Source organism: Raphanus sativus, chromosome 1, assembly GCF_000801105.2.
Source record: "Raphanus sativus cultivar WK10039 chromosome 1, ASM80110v3, whole genome shotgun sequence".
NCBI classification, from domain to species: domain Eukaryota; kingdom Viridiplantae; phylum Streptophyta; class Magnoliopsida; order Brassicales; family Brassicaceae; genus Raphanus; species Raphanus sativus.
In genome coordinates, this window is record NC_079511.1 from 25,147,808 (window position 1) to 25,162,154 (window position 14,347).

General features: G+C 38.2%; 2 protein-coding genes and 1 long non-coding RNA gene across 4 annotated transcripts; 2 read left to right on the forward strand and 1 right to left on the reverse strand.

Annotated features, from left to right (window-relative positions):
• The first annotated feature begins 376 nt into the window (after window positions 1–376).
• Window positions 377–1,819, forward strand: LOC108849947 (uncharacterized). The gene has a single exon (XM_056990920.1). The coding sequence runs from the start codon at window positions 377–379 to the stop codon at window positions 1,817–1,819; it is 1,443 nt and encodes a 480-aa protein (XP_056846900.1).
• A 6,378-nt stretch (window positions 1,820–8,197) lies between these two features.
• On the forward strand, window positions 8,198–11,150 carry LOC108841715 (extensin). Its single transcript, XM_018614505.2, has 7 exons — window positions 8,198–8,360; window positions 8,568–8,672; window positions 9,176–9,824; window positions 9,904–10,247; window positions 10,348–10,443; window positions 10,527–10,688; window positions 10,774–11,150. Exons 3-7 carry the CDS (start codon window positions 9,197–9,199, stop codon window positions 10,918–10,920), a joined length of 1,377 nt encoding a protein of 458 aa, XP_018470007.2. The 5' UTR covers window positions 8,198–8,360; window positions 8,568–8,672; window positions 9,176–9,196; the 3' UTR covers window positions 10,921–11,150.
• Window positions 11,151–11,701: 551 nt separating this feature from the next.
• On the reverse strand, window positions 11,702–14,061 carry LOC130495564 (uncharacterized). Of its 2 annotated transcripts, none has more exons than XR_008934790.1 (4): window positions 13,482–14,061; window positions 12,961–13,037; window positions 12,399–12,751; window positions 11,702–12,316 (listed from the first exon to the last, which is right to left on the reverse strand). It is a non-coding gene; the product is annotated as an uncharacterized LOC130495564 (long non-coding RNA). The 2 variants fall into 2 exon arrangements; XR_008934789.1 differs by having other exon boundaries at window positions 13,158–14,061.
• Window positions 14,062–14,347: the final 286 nt, after the last annotated feature.

Here is a 14,347-nt window from a genome sequence, read left to right on the forward strand (position 1 = left end):
ATTTTTGAATTCCATCGGTTATATGTTAGATTGAATATACGAGTTGGGATGATCAGTTTCTCTCTCGGTGCACGTTAGCAGTTTCCCTCTTTTGGGCTTTTTTCTCCAACTTCTGAGATCTTCTCTTGGATTTGTGGGGCCTAGTTTCATTCCAAACACGTTTTCCACTCAGAAATCTAACCACTTTCCAGACTCTACTATCGATAACTTATCAAATCTGCAAGATATTTTAGGGTTTATTCTTCACAAGAGGGCTTTTTCAGATCCACTATTCATCTCTGTTTCTGGAAATCTCAAGTGTGTGAAGGAAAAAGATTGCAAAAGTTGGGTGAAGAGAAGCGGGACTGGTCTCTCACGCTAAGCTACGATCTCGAGTATGACGACTCACCTGGATAAAGCACTGAAGCATCTGTCCATTGAGGAAGAAGACGAACCTTTTGTTCTTCCAGATAGGCCGGAGTTCTATGCGACAGAGAGGAATGAGCTGAGTTTAATAGGGCGTCTCCTCAACCCTAGGTGTCAAAGGATGTCGGATCTAATCCTTGACATGCCCCGCAAGTGGAAGCTGTACAATAGGGTGAGAGGAGTTGCTCTGTCTAACGAAAGGTTCCAGTTTATCTTTAAGTATGAGCAGGATCTTCTTGATGTTCTAAGCAAGGTCCATACAAGTAGCAACTGGTCGATTGTCCTGGAGAGGTGGACTGAGAAACCACCGGCTGACTATCTGCAGTATCTACGGGTTTGGGTACAGATGAGAAACATACCGGTGAACCACTACACGCCGGGAACGATTATGGCGATGGGAGAATTTGCGGGTCAAGTTATTGACGTGCCCTATGATCCAGAAAAGGCCCAGATCAAAGACTATGTGAGAGTGTTTGTGAAGTTTGATGTCTCGAAGCCTTTGAGAAGGTCGAAGAGACTTACTCTTCCTGGCGGGGAGGTAGTAAACATACTGTATGACTATGAAAGGCTGCAAAAAAGATGTTACACTTGCCAGAGGTTAACTCACGAACAATCTGTGTGTCCATGGGTTAGCAAAGACAAGGAAGTACAAACGAAGGGGTCCTGTTCTTCGGCAGAAAGTAAGAATACGGAAGTTCTGCTGACCTTGGAGGAGACAGATCCTCTTCATGGAGTTATTGAGAGCAAGCATCTGGGCTTGGATCCTGTCTCTGGTCGACCGAAGATTGCGAAGGAGGTTCTGGATGGAATGAGACAATACCTCTTAGCAGCAGATGGTCAGGAGAAACAGGCGAGAGAAGAAAGAGTGAAAAAATCCCTGGAAGATCTTGATGATGATATTATTGGTCAGAAAGTTTATCTTAGGTTGGAGCAGGTCCCAACGCTATCATCGAACTTAGATAAAGGAAAAGGAACTGTCTTTGACTTCAGTGCGCAGGCAACACCAAATCCAGCACAAGGGAAGCTAATGGCCAGTGCCATAGTGGCTGGCTCTAAAACTCTGCAATCGGGGAAAATTCTTTCCTTACCTCCAACTATACAGGGGCCTGGAGGATCTTCTCAGTCAGAATTTTTGATGGAAAGTTCAACGGGTTATAGTATTGGTATCTCTGATACTAGCATTTCCGGGACTACTCCAAAGAAAGCTAAACAGAGAAAGAGACCGGGTACCTATACGAGGAAAGCAGCTGGAAAGAGGGTGGCTAAGGTACCGACCGATGGAGAGAAAATGGTGGGTGAAGGGATAATTTCAGATGGAAAGAGGAAAGCACAAGAAGATGTCGAGCCATCTCAAAGCTCTGCAAGGTTTAAGAAACCATTGGTGGTCCCAAATGAGGGACCGTCCAGTATCTAAAACGACTATGCTTAGTTGGAATTGCCAAGGACTGGGCCGTGCACAAGACTTGGTGATTCCGAGATTGCGGGAGATACGTCAAGAGTATTTCCCAGATATTTTGTTTTTGATGGAGACTAAGCATTCTCGTGATGATTTGGTGGATTTGCAAACGTGGCTAGGTTACGATAGGATCCTGACTGTGGAGCCTGTCGGGTACAGCGGAGGCCTAGCACTTCTTTGGAAGAATTCTGTAAATATTTGCTTCAAGTTTGTAGATAAGAATCTGGTGGACTTTAGTGTACAGTTTGGTAAAGACCTTTTCTTTGTCTCTTGTGTATATGGTGCTCCTGTCCAAGGCAACAGAGCGAAGGTGTGGGAAAGGTTGTCCAGAATTGGGGCTCACAGGAAGGATCCGTGGTGCATGCTAGGGGACTTCAATGAGATAAGAAACAACGGGGAAAAAATTGGTGGCCCTAGAAGGAATGAGACTTCATTTCAGGATTTCAACACTATGCTGGAAATTGGAAATATGGTGGAGCTTCCAAGCAGTGGGAACCATCTTACGTGGGGAGGTCAGCGAGGGGATTACTGGGTTCGCTCGAGACTGGATCGCTGCTTTGGTAACAAAAAATGGTTCCAGTTATTCCCGGCATCGAATCAAGAGTTTATGGATATGAGAGGGTCTGATCACAGGCCTGTGATGGTGAGACTGATTTCTTCTGCTGATCAGTTTAGGGGAAGCTTCCGTTTTGACAGAAGATTCCTGCATCAACCAGGGGTGAAAGAGGAAATTAAGAAGGCCTGGCTGACTAACCACCCCCTGTTTGAAGTGAAGGTCTCAGATAAATTAAAGAGATGCAGGAAAGCCTTGAGCAGATGGAAAAAGAAAAAATCTCTGAACTCAAGGGACAAAATCAGGCAGATTCAAGTGGCCTTGGAAGAGCACCAGTCTGCTAGCTCCCCGGTCTTACACAGGATAAATTATCTCAAGAATGAACTCATACGAGCTTACAAAGAGGAAGAGCAGTACTGGCAGCAAAAAACCAGAGATCGATGGGCAGTAAAAGGAGACCTCAACACAAAGTACTATCATGAATCGGTCAAGGCAACTAGAGCAAAGAACAGAATCATCAAACTGATGGATAGTAATGGTCAGCCTCAATTCTCAGAAGCGGCTAAAGCTGAAGTGGCTAATGATTATTTCAAGAACCTGTTCAAATCTTCAAATGTTGAGGACTTTGGTGACATCTTTGAAGGTTTTGATAGCCGTGTTACTGCTGAGATGAATGAGTTCTTAACAAGGGAGATTAGCAATGAGGAAGTTAGAGAGGCAGTCTTTGCGATCAAACCTGGAAGCGCTCCCGGGCCTGATGGGATGACGGGTCTATTTTTTCAGAAGTATTGGGACACAATAGGAGAACAGGTTACTGAGGAAGTCAAGCAGTTTTTCATCTCTGGAGTTTTCCCTATGGAATGGAATTATACCCACCTGTGTCTTATTCCTAAAATTGTGGATCCCATACTGATGACAGACTTGAGACCCATAAGCCTCTGCTCAGTTCTCTACAAGATCATCTCTAAAATCTTGGTGAGCAGACTAAAGCCATTTCTCCCAGCTATTGTGTCGCCTACACAATCTGCTTTTGTAGAAGAGAGACTCATCACAGATAACATCTTGATAGCTCACGAAATGATTCATGCGCTGAGAACGGATGAGAAAATTGCTAAGGACTTTATTGCAATTAAATCAGATATGTCAAAGGCATATGATAGGGTTGAATGGAGCTACTTGAGAGCTCTTCTACTGGCCCTAGGATTCGACGAAGTATGGATAGAGAGGGTCATGTTCTGTGTAACTTCAGTTACATACTCTACTCTGATCAATGACCAGCCTTTTGGGTGTATACAACCGGAGCGGGGGCTGCGTCAAGGTGATCCCCTATCACCTTTTTTGTTTGTGTTGTGTACGGAAGGACTCATCCATATGATAGAGCAAGCTGTACGAAGAGGAAGAATACAAGGCATTCAATTCTCCGAGGATGGCCCAATGATTCATCACATGCTGTTTGCTGATGATAGTTTGATGATTTGCAAAGCCTCGCTACCTCAGGTGACAGAACTGATAAAGATACTTCAAGTATATGAGCGAGCTACTGGTCAGAAGGTTAACTTACAGAAATCGGCTATCACTTTTGGAGCTAAAATGGATGACGTCTCTAAACAACTGCTGAAGGACCTCACAGGAATTGATAAAGAAGGTGGTGCGGGTGTCTATTTGGGACTACCCGAATGTTTCAGCAGATCAAAGACTGAGATGCTTGCTTATATCTATGATAACCTAAAGGACAGACTCTCCTGTTGGTTTATCAAATTGCTCTCACAGGGAGGAAAAGAGGTCTTGATAAAGGCTGTGGCTATGGCTATGCCAGTGTACGCCATGTCATGCTTTAAGTTAACCAAGAAGTCATGTGAAACGTTAACGAAAGCAGTGGCGGACTTCTGGTGGAACTCATTGGATCATAAGAGGAAGATTCATTGGCTAAGCTGGGCAAAAATGAGTCAGGCCAAAGAACATGGAGGCCTCGGTTTTAAAGACATCCACCTTTTTAACCAGTCTCTTCTGGCCAAGCAAGCATGGAGAATCCTTGACAATCCGGAGTCCCTCTTTGCTAGAGTTTTCAAGAGTCGATACTTCCCTCATGGGGATTTCCTCTCTGCTCGCAACGGTCCCAGACCATCCTACGGATGGAGAAGCATCCAGTTTGGAAAGGAATTGCTCCAACAAGGCCTCAGGAAACAGGTGGGAAATGGTGAGACGATCTCGGTTTGGATAGATGACTGGATAGAAGGGGATATCAGGAGAAGACCCCTCATGAAAAATATATTTGTGGACCTTCTACTCAAGGTTAGTGATCTGATTGACGCCAACAATAACTGCTGGAAAATTGAGACTCTCAGGGAACTATTTTTTGAAGAGGATATTCAGAGGATCCTCAAAATGAGAGTGGTTGCTGATCAAGAAGATATTTGGATATGGGTTCACAACAGGAATGGATGCTATTCGGTCAGGTCGGGCTACTGGTTCATCAGCAGGCAGGCCAATAGTGAATTAATCAGAGAAGCGGAGATGAGACCATCCTTAAATGATCTCAAAGTGGAAGTCTGGAAGATCAAATCAGCCCCAAAAATTAAAACTTTCATGTGGAAAGCCCTCAGCAACGCGATACCGGCGGGAGAGTTACTTGTCAAAAGAGGAATCAAGATGGATCCATGCTGTCAAGCTTGTGGATTTGAAGGTGAATCCATCAACCACATTCTCTTTGAATGCTCTATTGCAAGACAGATATGGGCTTTAGCAAATGTACCACACCCGATGAATGGTTTTGATAAGGTATCACATTTCTCGAATCTTCACTATGTAATGATGCTGATGAAAAAATATGATGTTGATGAGAAGATCAGAAATATGATTCCCTGGATTGTGTGGTATCTCTGGAAAATGAGAAATGCGATACTTTTTGAGGGAAGGACTTTTGTTGCTCATGAGGTTATTGCAAAGATAATGCAGGAAGCCGAGCTCTGGTTGTTGGCACAGAAACATGAGAAACAGAAAGAGGAAAAAGAAAGATATGCGTCCCCTGTGCTAAGGAAAAGGTGGAAGCCGCCTCCAACTGGTTGGGTAAAGTGCAACATTGGAATTGACTTTGACAAGACCTCGTCAAGAAGTGGAGGAGCGTGGGTACTGAGAAACGAGAAGGGTAAGATACTTATCCACAGTCGAAGGGTTTTCTATGGTGTGTGCTCTCGAGATGAAGCCAATCTTCAAGGACTGCTCTGGGCTTTGGAGAGCTTAAGAGATCATCATATTAACAGGGTCATCATTGCAATGGAGGATGGTACGCTGTTGAAAGTGATTCTTAGACCAAAAGCTTGGCCCAATTTCAGAAGTCAGTACTGTGAGCTGGAGAAAAAACTCAGAAGTCTGGAATGGTGGAGAATAGAAAAGGAAGATAGGTCAACAAACAGAGGGGCCTTTCTCATAGCTCAAAGTGCTGCAAAGGGTGGTTATCTACAATCCTATGTGGCATCTGGCGGTCCTCAGTGGCTGCGCTTTTTGTTTGAGAATGAGGAAGTTCCTCCCTCTTTATAGTTGATCTCTGCAGGTGTGTTGGAATTTTTTGGAACACCTCTCTTCTTCCTCTCTGTTCGCTGTCTCTTGAGAAGTTTAATTCAAGTGTCGCTGTCCTATCTTGTAATTTTTTGATTGGATAGGCTTAACCATTTGATGGTATGTGTGTAAAGGTACTTTGGTGTTGATCACCTACTATTAATCTAACAGATGTCAAAAAAAAAGAATTCCATCGGTTCCAAGAGCAGTTTTTGCATATATATAGGCCCACAATACTCTTTTAGCAAAGCCCACAGTGGTTGTTTCCGCGTTTTAACTTTCTGAGGACATGATTCTCACTTGTCCCCCTTTATGATAATAATAGTCAAGTTTTCACGCTCATCATTTGTTTATCTTCTATGAATCGAATACATTCATGAAGGAAAAAAATATTACGCGTTGTTGTATATCTTGTGCAATAAATTACGTATTTGGTGAAGCTGTTATTTTGTTTGTTATAGGTTTGGACCTGGTCAAGCTGTGATGTTAATTATTGCTATTAAACAAAAACTTCACTTATTTGTAAGAAGCAGTTTTTTTTTGTATTTCGTAGTATTAATTTATGTGTAACAAGTTTAAGAATCTACGTTTCTTTTAAAGGGCGGTTTCACTTTTATTTCTTAATATCTTGCAATATTATATAGCGTCAGTTACCCAAAAAAAACATATATATTATATAGCGTAAAAAGTTCGAACTAAGTTTTTATATGTTTAAGAAATCTTTCAAAAAAAAAAAGTTTTTATATGTTTTGAACGAGTTGCCGATTGTTCCATCAAATTTTAAGCATGTATTGCCAATTCCATAACTTTATTATATATAAAAACGTATTATTTTCCTCTATAAGAGTTGAATCGAAGTGGTGATGTCTTGACGGCGTCAGTACATAACTACATATACTATATTTCATTGACTCATTGTCCTTACTAATGCAAATCCAATTCTTATAGTATATTATTGTGTTGTTTTTCTAATAACCATTCCCACAAAAGTTTTGTTTCTGTATTACAAAACAAAATTTGGATGGTCTTTGCATGAAAGATAATAGCACCACACTCACAGAGTCAGTTACAACGCATTTGAGTTTATAAACTTCTGGGACAAGATGTAGTTGTATATAGTTTAGATTATTCACAATTCAACTAGTGTAAGCCATAAATTGTAAATTAATGTTTGGGGGCATAATTAATTAGCTGGTTCAATAAAAAAGCACATGGTGACACTTGCCTATGTGTTTAGAGAAACCAAACAATTAAATAAATTTGCTCAAAATCTATCCAATGAAGAAGCATAATACTACATCCGTTTCATATTAATTGTCGTTCTAGGTTTATGCATACAAATTAAGAAAACATTTAATTTTACATATTTTCAAAATAAAAACACTATTACCAATACACCTAACCATATATCAACCAATAGAAAAATAGAGTAGAGAATATTTTCAATAAAATTTTGCATTAAAAACCGAAAATAACACTTATTTTGAAACAAAAATTCTACTCTAAAATAACAAATAATTCTAAACGGAAGGAGTACTAATATATTTCTTAAGAGATATTCTCTCTGTTTCACAAAGATATTTTTTTTGCTCGTTAAAAACACACATTAAATTTGTATCATAGATACATAGTTTTTTTGTGATTACTGGTTTTCAATAAAGTTAAGCTAATATAAATTAAATTTTTGAAACTATGATTCACTAATGTTAAATTAAAAAAAATCATAGAAAACACAACAATCCATCTTTTAGGACAGGCGGATGTAGTATTATTAACACGTCACCAGGAAAAAAAATATTTATTTTGATGGGAAAAAATCAAATAAGAATCATTTTATGGAAACAAAATATCCTCTATAATTAATTAAACTTGACTAATAAATGAATGTTAACTCATGGTTGGCATGCTTCAGCAAATAAGCTCTAATCAAGACTTTAAAAAACTGATTACAAGATCAAAAGTTTGTACTAATTCAAAAGTCAGTAGTAAATAATAACTATTAAGATTAGTATCGTTTATGATTTTACCAAAAAAAATTATCAATTATGCAAGACTAGCATCGTCTACTTAATTAGATATACGGCGACGTTTAGGTCAATAACTAGGGTGGCACTGTCTAACTTTTATAAAAAAAATATTAAAATTAAAAATAAGCTGCAAAAATGAGAAACCAATGAAAAAATATTAAACGAAGAAAAAAAGAGAAACCAATGAAAAAATAGGAGAATTAAATGGTGAGGGGGGAAAGAGATAAAATGCGAAAATAAAAACCTTCTTTTCAATCGTCACAGTGCGGAGAAGAAGTTTAGAATCAAAGAAGAAACCGACGTCCCTCTCTCTCTTTCTCACCTCCTCTTTGGATCTCTCTCTCCCTGATTAGGTTTTAATCAGGTAATTATCACCTCTAATCATCACGATAATCCCCTCTCTTAATTCCCCTGGGTTAATATCATTATTTATTTTGATGGTTTTTTTATATTTTATATTTGCTTGATTGTAATAATTGTTGTTGTTTTGATGAAATTTATCTGTCTGAAGGGAATTGCATTGTTCTGGGTTTTTATGATTTTGATCATCTAAGATTTGTTGATTTTGCAGGGAGTTTTCTCGGTTCCGGATCATTACAAGTCTTTGGTCTTGTCTTTAGCTCTGTTGCAGCCCTTTGAAACCTCCAAAACTTCTTACAACCTTTATGTTCTCAAGGTCTGTTTTTTTTTTCTCTTTTCTCTTTAATATTTACTTCAGACGATCGTTATATTATCTTTAATGGTGGTGGGTTAATAATCTCATCTTCTTTTTATTAATCTGTCAAAGCTTTGATTTTTTTTTTTTTTTGGCATTTGATTTTTTTCTTAGTCTATGAACTTGGGTTTGCATTAAAAGTTCTATTTAACATTCATACCCAAAAAAAAAAAACATGATTTTGGCTGTTACCCTGAGATTGAGAATGCACAATGCTTTGTTTGTTTAATTTTCCCCATAGCAGAAGTTGACATATGCAGCTTAGCTTACCAAGAGTGCCATTTATGCTTACATTTAAGCTTCTCATTTTCATAGGTCTTTTAATGTTGCATTAATTGGTTCTATTGATGTTCAAAAAAAATTAATCATTTTATTACTCAGTTTATACTTTGTTGTGTCATCCATCATTATGTTTACTGATGTTTCCTTTTTTTTTTTATATATAACTCAAAAACCTATTTTAGAGGGCTTATGCAGCAAGCGAAATGGGACAAAGAAATAGATCAGTTGATTTAGAAATGGAGCAGCAGCAGCAGCACCACCACCAATCTCAACCCTCTCTCCAACCAGGACCTTGCCTCCTTCTAGGCAGCTTTCCTCAACCGGTTAACAACAACATACCTGCCATGGTTCCTAACTCTCTTCAAGACAACTCGGCAATGTTCTATGGTCTTCCTCAGTACCATCATCATCAGCCTGCTCCCACCAACTACTATGCTCCTCCCTATGTGGCGTTTCAGCCTCCCCCAAGTCAGTTACCATCTTCTAGCAGTCATGAGAGGAATGCTCACTTTGTGGATCACACACCTGGGGCTTATAAAAGAAAGAACGCTGAAGGAATACCTTTAAATCCTCTTTTAGCAGCTCCGTTCAACAATGCACCTGAGGCAGTAGCTCCTTTTGGAAGCGTAAGGAGCAGACCAGTAGCTGTTATGAACCCTGTTCTTCCTCCTCCTCCTCCTCCTCATGCTCCTCAGGCCCCAAACGGCTTCATTCAAGGGAACTATGCTGGTCATCATCCTTACCCACCTCCTGGCTCAATATGGTATGATCAACACCTTGGCATACCTGATGGTTCACCTTCCTTTTGGCCACACTCACCTTACATGCAAGGTACCTTACCTACCAACCAACCCATAATCTCTTTTTGAACTTTGTAATCTTACTTGTCTATCTTTGGATGGTCTTTTAGGTAGTAACATCGTCGCTGGTTCCGTAGAGTCTAGTATTAGAAACCCTGCGCCATTCATGTGTCCTCCTCCCCAATTAAACCCGAGAGACCATTATTATCACCCTCCACCTCCTCCTGTACAAGGAGTGAGAGGCCAGAGCGCCGCATTATACCCTCCGATGGCTTCTTCTCCCTCATACAGAGTCCCTTTTGGGAACTTTGCCCCTCAGAACATAATCAATAGCGGTCCAGAGATGGGTTCAGTTCAACCAACAGGGCTTCGGATATACCAGCATCCTCCACCTTTAGCAGCTCTTAGACAACACCGTGGAGGAGTTCCTCGGCTTAGAGTGATGCCTGATGATGTAATAAACTTCTTGCCACTCATTTGTTCTTTCCCCATCTTCTTCACTTTCTTTGTTGCTCAAGATTCTGTTTCTTTTTGGTTCTATCAAATGTGTGTAGGAAGTTGCTATGCTGGAGTTTGGAGACTTCCTTGGAAATAATCACATTGATCATCATAGAGATATGCGTTTGGACATTGAGGAAATGTCTTATGAGGTGAGCCATTCATTACTCCTTACCATGTTGTTATCGTAGTTATGTCTTTAGCATGAGTTTGATAACCCGTTTGGTCTGAACAGGAGCTTCTTGCGTTGAGTGAGCGGATTGGAACTGTAAACACTGGTTTGCCAGAGGAAGATGTTAAGAACCATTTGAAAACAAGAACATGTTCTGTCATCAACCATGCAGAAAAGTCTCCACAAACTAAAGATGGAGAAACTGAACCTTGCACCATATGTCAGGTAAGCCAAAGAAGCTTTTAAAGACTGCTTGTACATGCTTTGGGTTTCAACAGTTGTCTTGATTTGTTTTTTTTTTTAAATACAGGAATGCTTCAAGAACGAAGAAAAGATTGCTACTTTGGATTGTGGGCACGAGTATCATGCGGAGTGCTTGGAGAAATGGCTGATTGTGAAGAACGTTTGCCCCATCTGTAAATCAGAAGCATTGGTCATGGAGAAGGGAAACGTATAATAGGAAGAAGAATGACTTCTTTTAATCTAATGGGTTTATATTTATATATATTTATATAAAAAAAAGGAAACTTACATGAAGAGAAGAAAACTGAGTTTGGTTTATTTTTCAGCTCCAAAAAGGATTCTGTAAATTTGTACATTCTTTTGTTTGTGCACATAACATTGTGTGTGAATGGTCATAGACTTTCTTTTTATTTGGTTTCTTGGCTAAGTGATGATACTGATAAAGTGTACAGTCTAATTTGCTTTTCATTCTTTTATGTTTTCTTGTTCCAAATGCCTAGGGGTTTATTATGTGTTGACCTAAGACCATTTCCAATATTATTCATTGAATAGAAAAAATTTATGTGACATATGAAGTTTACTGTAAATCTGTAATTTATGTATCTAAAATAGTATTTCTTTATTTTTAGTTCTTTTGTCAGTAAAATTATATATTATGAAAGCTCAAATGTGATTACAAAAGTGTTAGCCTAGTCTTACACTGTAAATTAAACCCAAACTAATCTAATGAAGAGATAAGATTGATTAAGTGATGCTACAAATGAATGTTATTTTATTCTCCCATACATAGATATATAGAAGAAAAAATAGCAATATTTATTTTGCAGAAAGAAATAGTAATGTTCAATAGGGTTTCCTCTATTATACTATTTGAAGTTAAAAATATCCATTGCCTTAGGCTTTTATTATCTGATTGACCTAAACCTAAAGTAACTTGCCTTATAAGTAAACATGCTACATATGGCTTTAGCTTCGGTATGGTTTGACCCAAGTTGTGATTTTGTAACTGAAGATGTTCTTAAAGAAGAGAAACAAGATAGGTGAGAAGCACCAATGAAAAGACATGTTTATACAGATTTAAATATATTTTTGCAGCCATTGAAGCTTTAATGACAAGTGACGACAAACATCCTTTCAATAGCATCTACTGTTGCTTTCTTATCTGTCGAGGCACACTGCATTCTGTCCATCAATATTCTTAAAGAAGAGAAGCAAGATCTCAGTAAACTCTTTCCAGATAATCAGGTTCGGGAAAAGAAGCTTCTAAATGCAATTCTGTCAATACGATCAAAGACTCTCCTACTATATCCAACTGCAAGTCAAAAACAAATGGTGTTAAAGAAGACTTAGGAGTTAGGAAGGATACCAATGCTCTGTGATGATACCCCTTCTTTTGACATATGACAATAATCTTCTTCAGGGTGGTTACACAACTAGGATCAATCTTTAAGATATCTTGGTAGCATTATATAAGCCAAAGATACATAACAGGGAGACTGCAGTATATAAGCCACTGCATCCTTATAATAAGAATAAATTGACTTATCTTCCTATGTCAATATCAGGCTCTTCTGGCGGTTTCAAAAGAAGTAATCATGGATCCATGTCCCCTTCACAAAACCAAAAAAAAATCCGGAGAAGCCATGAGATCAGCAGAACTGGTTGTGTGTCATACTCTAAAGTAGTACTAACCAAGAATTTGAATAAGGGCGGCAACTCCATCTTTCAAAATCTCTCCGTTTTCTTGATATGAGGCATAAGATACGTGGCGGACGGTAAAATGCTCTCTTCCAGTTTTACATTCACATCCATCACTGACCCTGAGTCACATACGGACACATCATGAGAGCTTCTTTCATGGTTCATGAAAGAAGCCTCTGACTCGTTCATGGCTGAAGATCTTGACTCTGACATGTTGCAGTCTGGATCTTGAGGGTGCAACTCCTTTGAGTATTTACGACACCATAACCTGTAAAATGTGATTCCTATAAATATATTATTGGTACATGGAAGGTTTCCCAAACCACGCCTCCGCATCATCCATCCTGCCAAAAGAAGAAGGTAAACATACAAACACTATCATCAATATACACATTTACAAAATAACATATGCATTGATAAGTAGATTAACTATAAATAAAGCAAGCTATAGAAACCCTGACGCATCTTTAAAAGCTAGTTTTCAAGAATAATACTCAATCAACACAATGTTACCAGCTAAACGCAGAATCTAGTTTTTTATTTAAAAAGGAACCTCTTTGTGATGTCTACCAATCTTCCCGATCCAAGTATCATATATTCTTCCAAGTGACTAAGAATTTGTATACGAGCCTGCAAGCAAAAAAAAAAAAACACAAACCAGAACATGTAAGAAACAGACAAAGCAAACCACTAGTTTAATTATGGGATTCCAACTTAAAACCAATTGGTAATTAGTGGATTGACTCTAACCCTTTATATAGTAGTAGATTAATTTTTATATTTCTGATCTAGGTCTGAAGCGTAGACAATGTGGGAATAACATCCATAGAGGGCCCAACATCGGTGTAATAGTAGTTGTAGTAAATTAGATCAAAGGATCTTATGGCTCTGATTCCATGTAATATCTTATGAAAGCTTACCTTTATTTCACAATAGAAGATGAGTATATATACAACGATAGTTTCCCTTAACCCTAGATATAGAAAAATTACATATATATCTATTCCCATAAAGATAGGGATACAATATTAACATATTTCTCCCTTTACAACAACATACAAAACAAAACAGAACCTCATATTCATGGATGGAGAACCAACTCTTATTGTCCCATTGCATCAGAAAGCTAAGTACACCGCTTGCTTCTATCCAGTTTCTTTGATGAAGCAAAGGAGAGTTCTTTTGAACTTCCTATCTACGACATCGACGCCAGCGAACACGATTCTTATGATCTTTGATGTTGATATCCTCGCACATCTCAGTTTTCACCATTGCTCTAATCCTCGAATCTTACCCCAATTAGGGAGGAACTAGCCAACTAGGGTTACTCTTTGGCCTCTGTCAGATTGAGATTAAGAGGTGTTTCCGGCGATAGGAAACTCTCCGGCAACTATCGTCACCCACGAATGACAGGTAGTAATGTATAACAAAATCTGTTAGTAGATGATTTATTATAAACCTTAAAATAAAAGAAAGTTAGCAGTATTCTGAACTAGGTCCGTCCATTGGGCATTTCTAATGCAATATAAATTTTAGAATCAATTTAATTAAACCCAAAGTTTATAAGGATTCAGATTCACATGAGTAAATTTTTTGATATTCAGATCCTGACAAAAATCCGAATATCTGTATATTTTTTTATCAAGCTTCCGAATATCTGTATATATCCAGACTTTTTTTACAAAAACCCAAAATTTAAAATTAAATTATAATTAACCATTTATTTAATTTAATTAAATTTACCTTTTTGAAAAATTGAAAATTATTAAAATTTAATAAAACTAAAATTTTAATTATTTTATAAAAAATTATATATATTAAACATATATAAATATAATTATATTTTTAAAAATTTAAAATATATAATAGATCCAAAATTCGTAAAATTATTAGCCAGATCTGAAATTCTCTGATATCTGTTTTATGGATCATATCAGAAC

Excerpts from the sequence above, each read along its gene's own strand:
- LOC108849947 (XM_056990920.1), top strand. The coding sequence starts at position 377 with ATGACGACTCACCTGGATAAAGCACTGAAGCATCTGTCCATTGAGGAA.
- LOC108841715 (XM_018614505.2), top strand. The coding sequence starts at position 9,197 with ATGGGACAAAGAAATAGATCAGTTGATTTAGAAATGGAGCAGCAGCAG. Across the intron at positions 9,825-9,903 it reads ACACTCACCTTACATGCAAG|GTAGTAACATCGTCGCTGGT; the intron begins GTACCTTACCTA and ends ATGGTCTTTTAG. Across the intron at positions 10,689-10,773 it reads AACCTTGCACCATATGTCAG|GAATGCTTCAAGAACGAAGA; the intron begins GTAAGCCAAAGA and ends TTTTAAATACAG.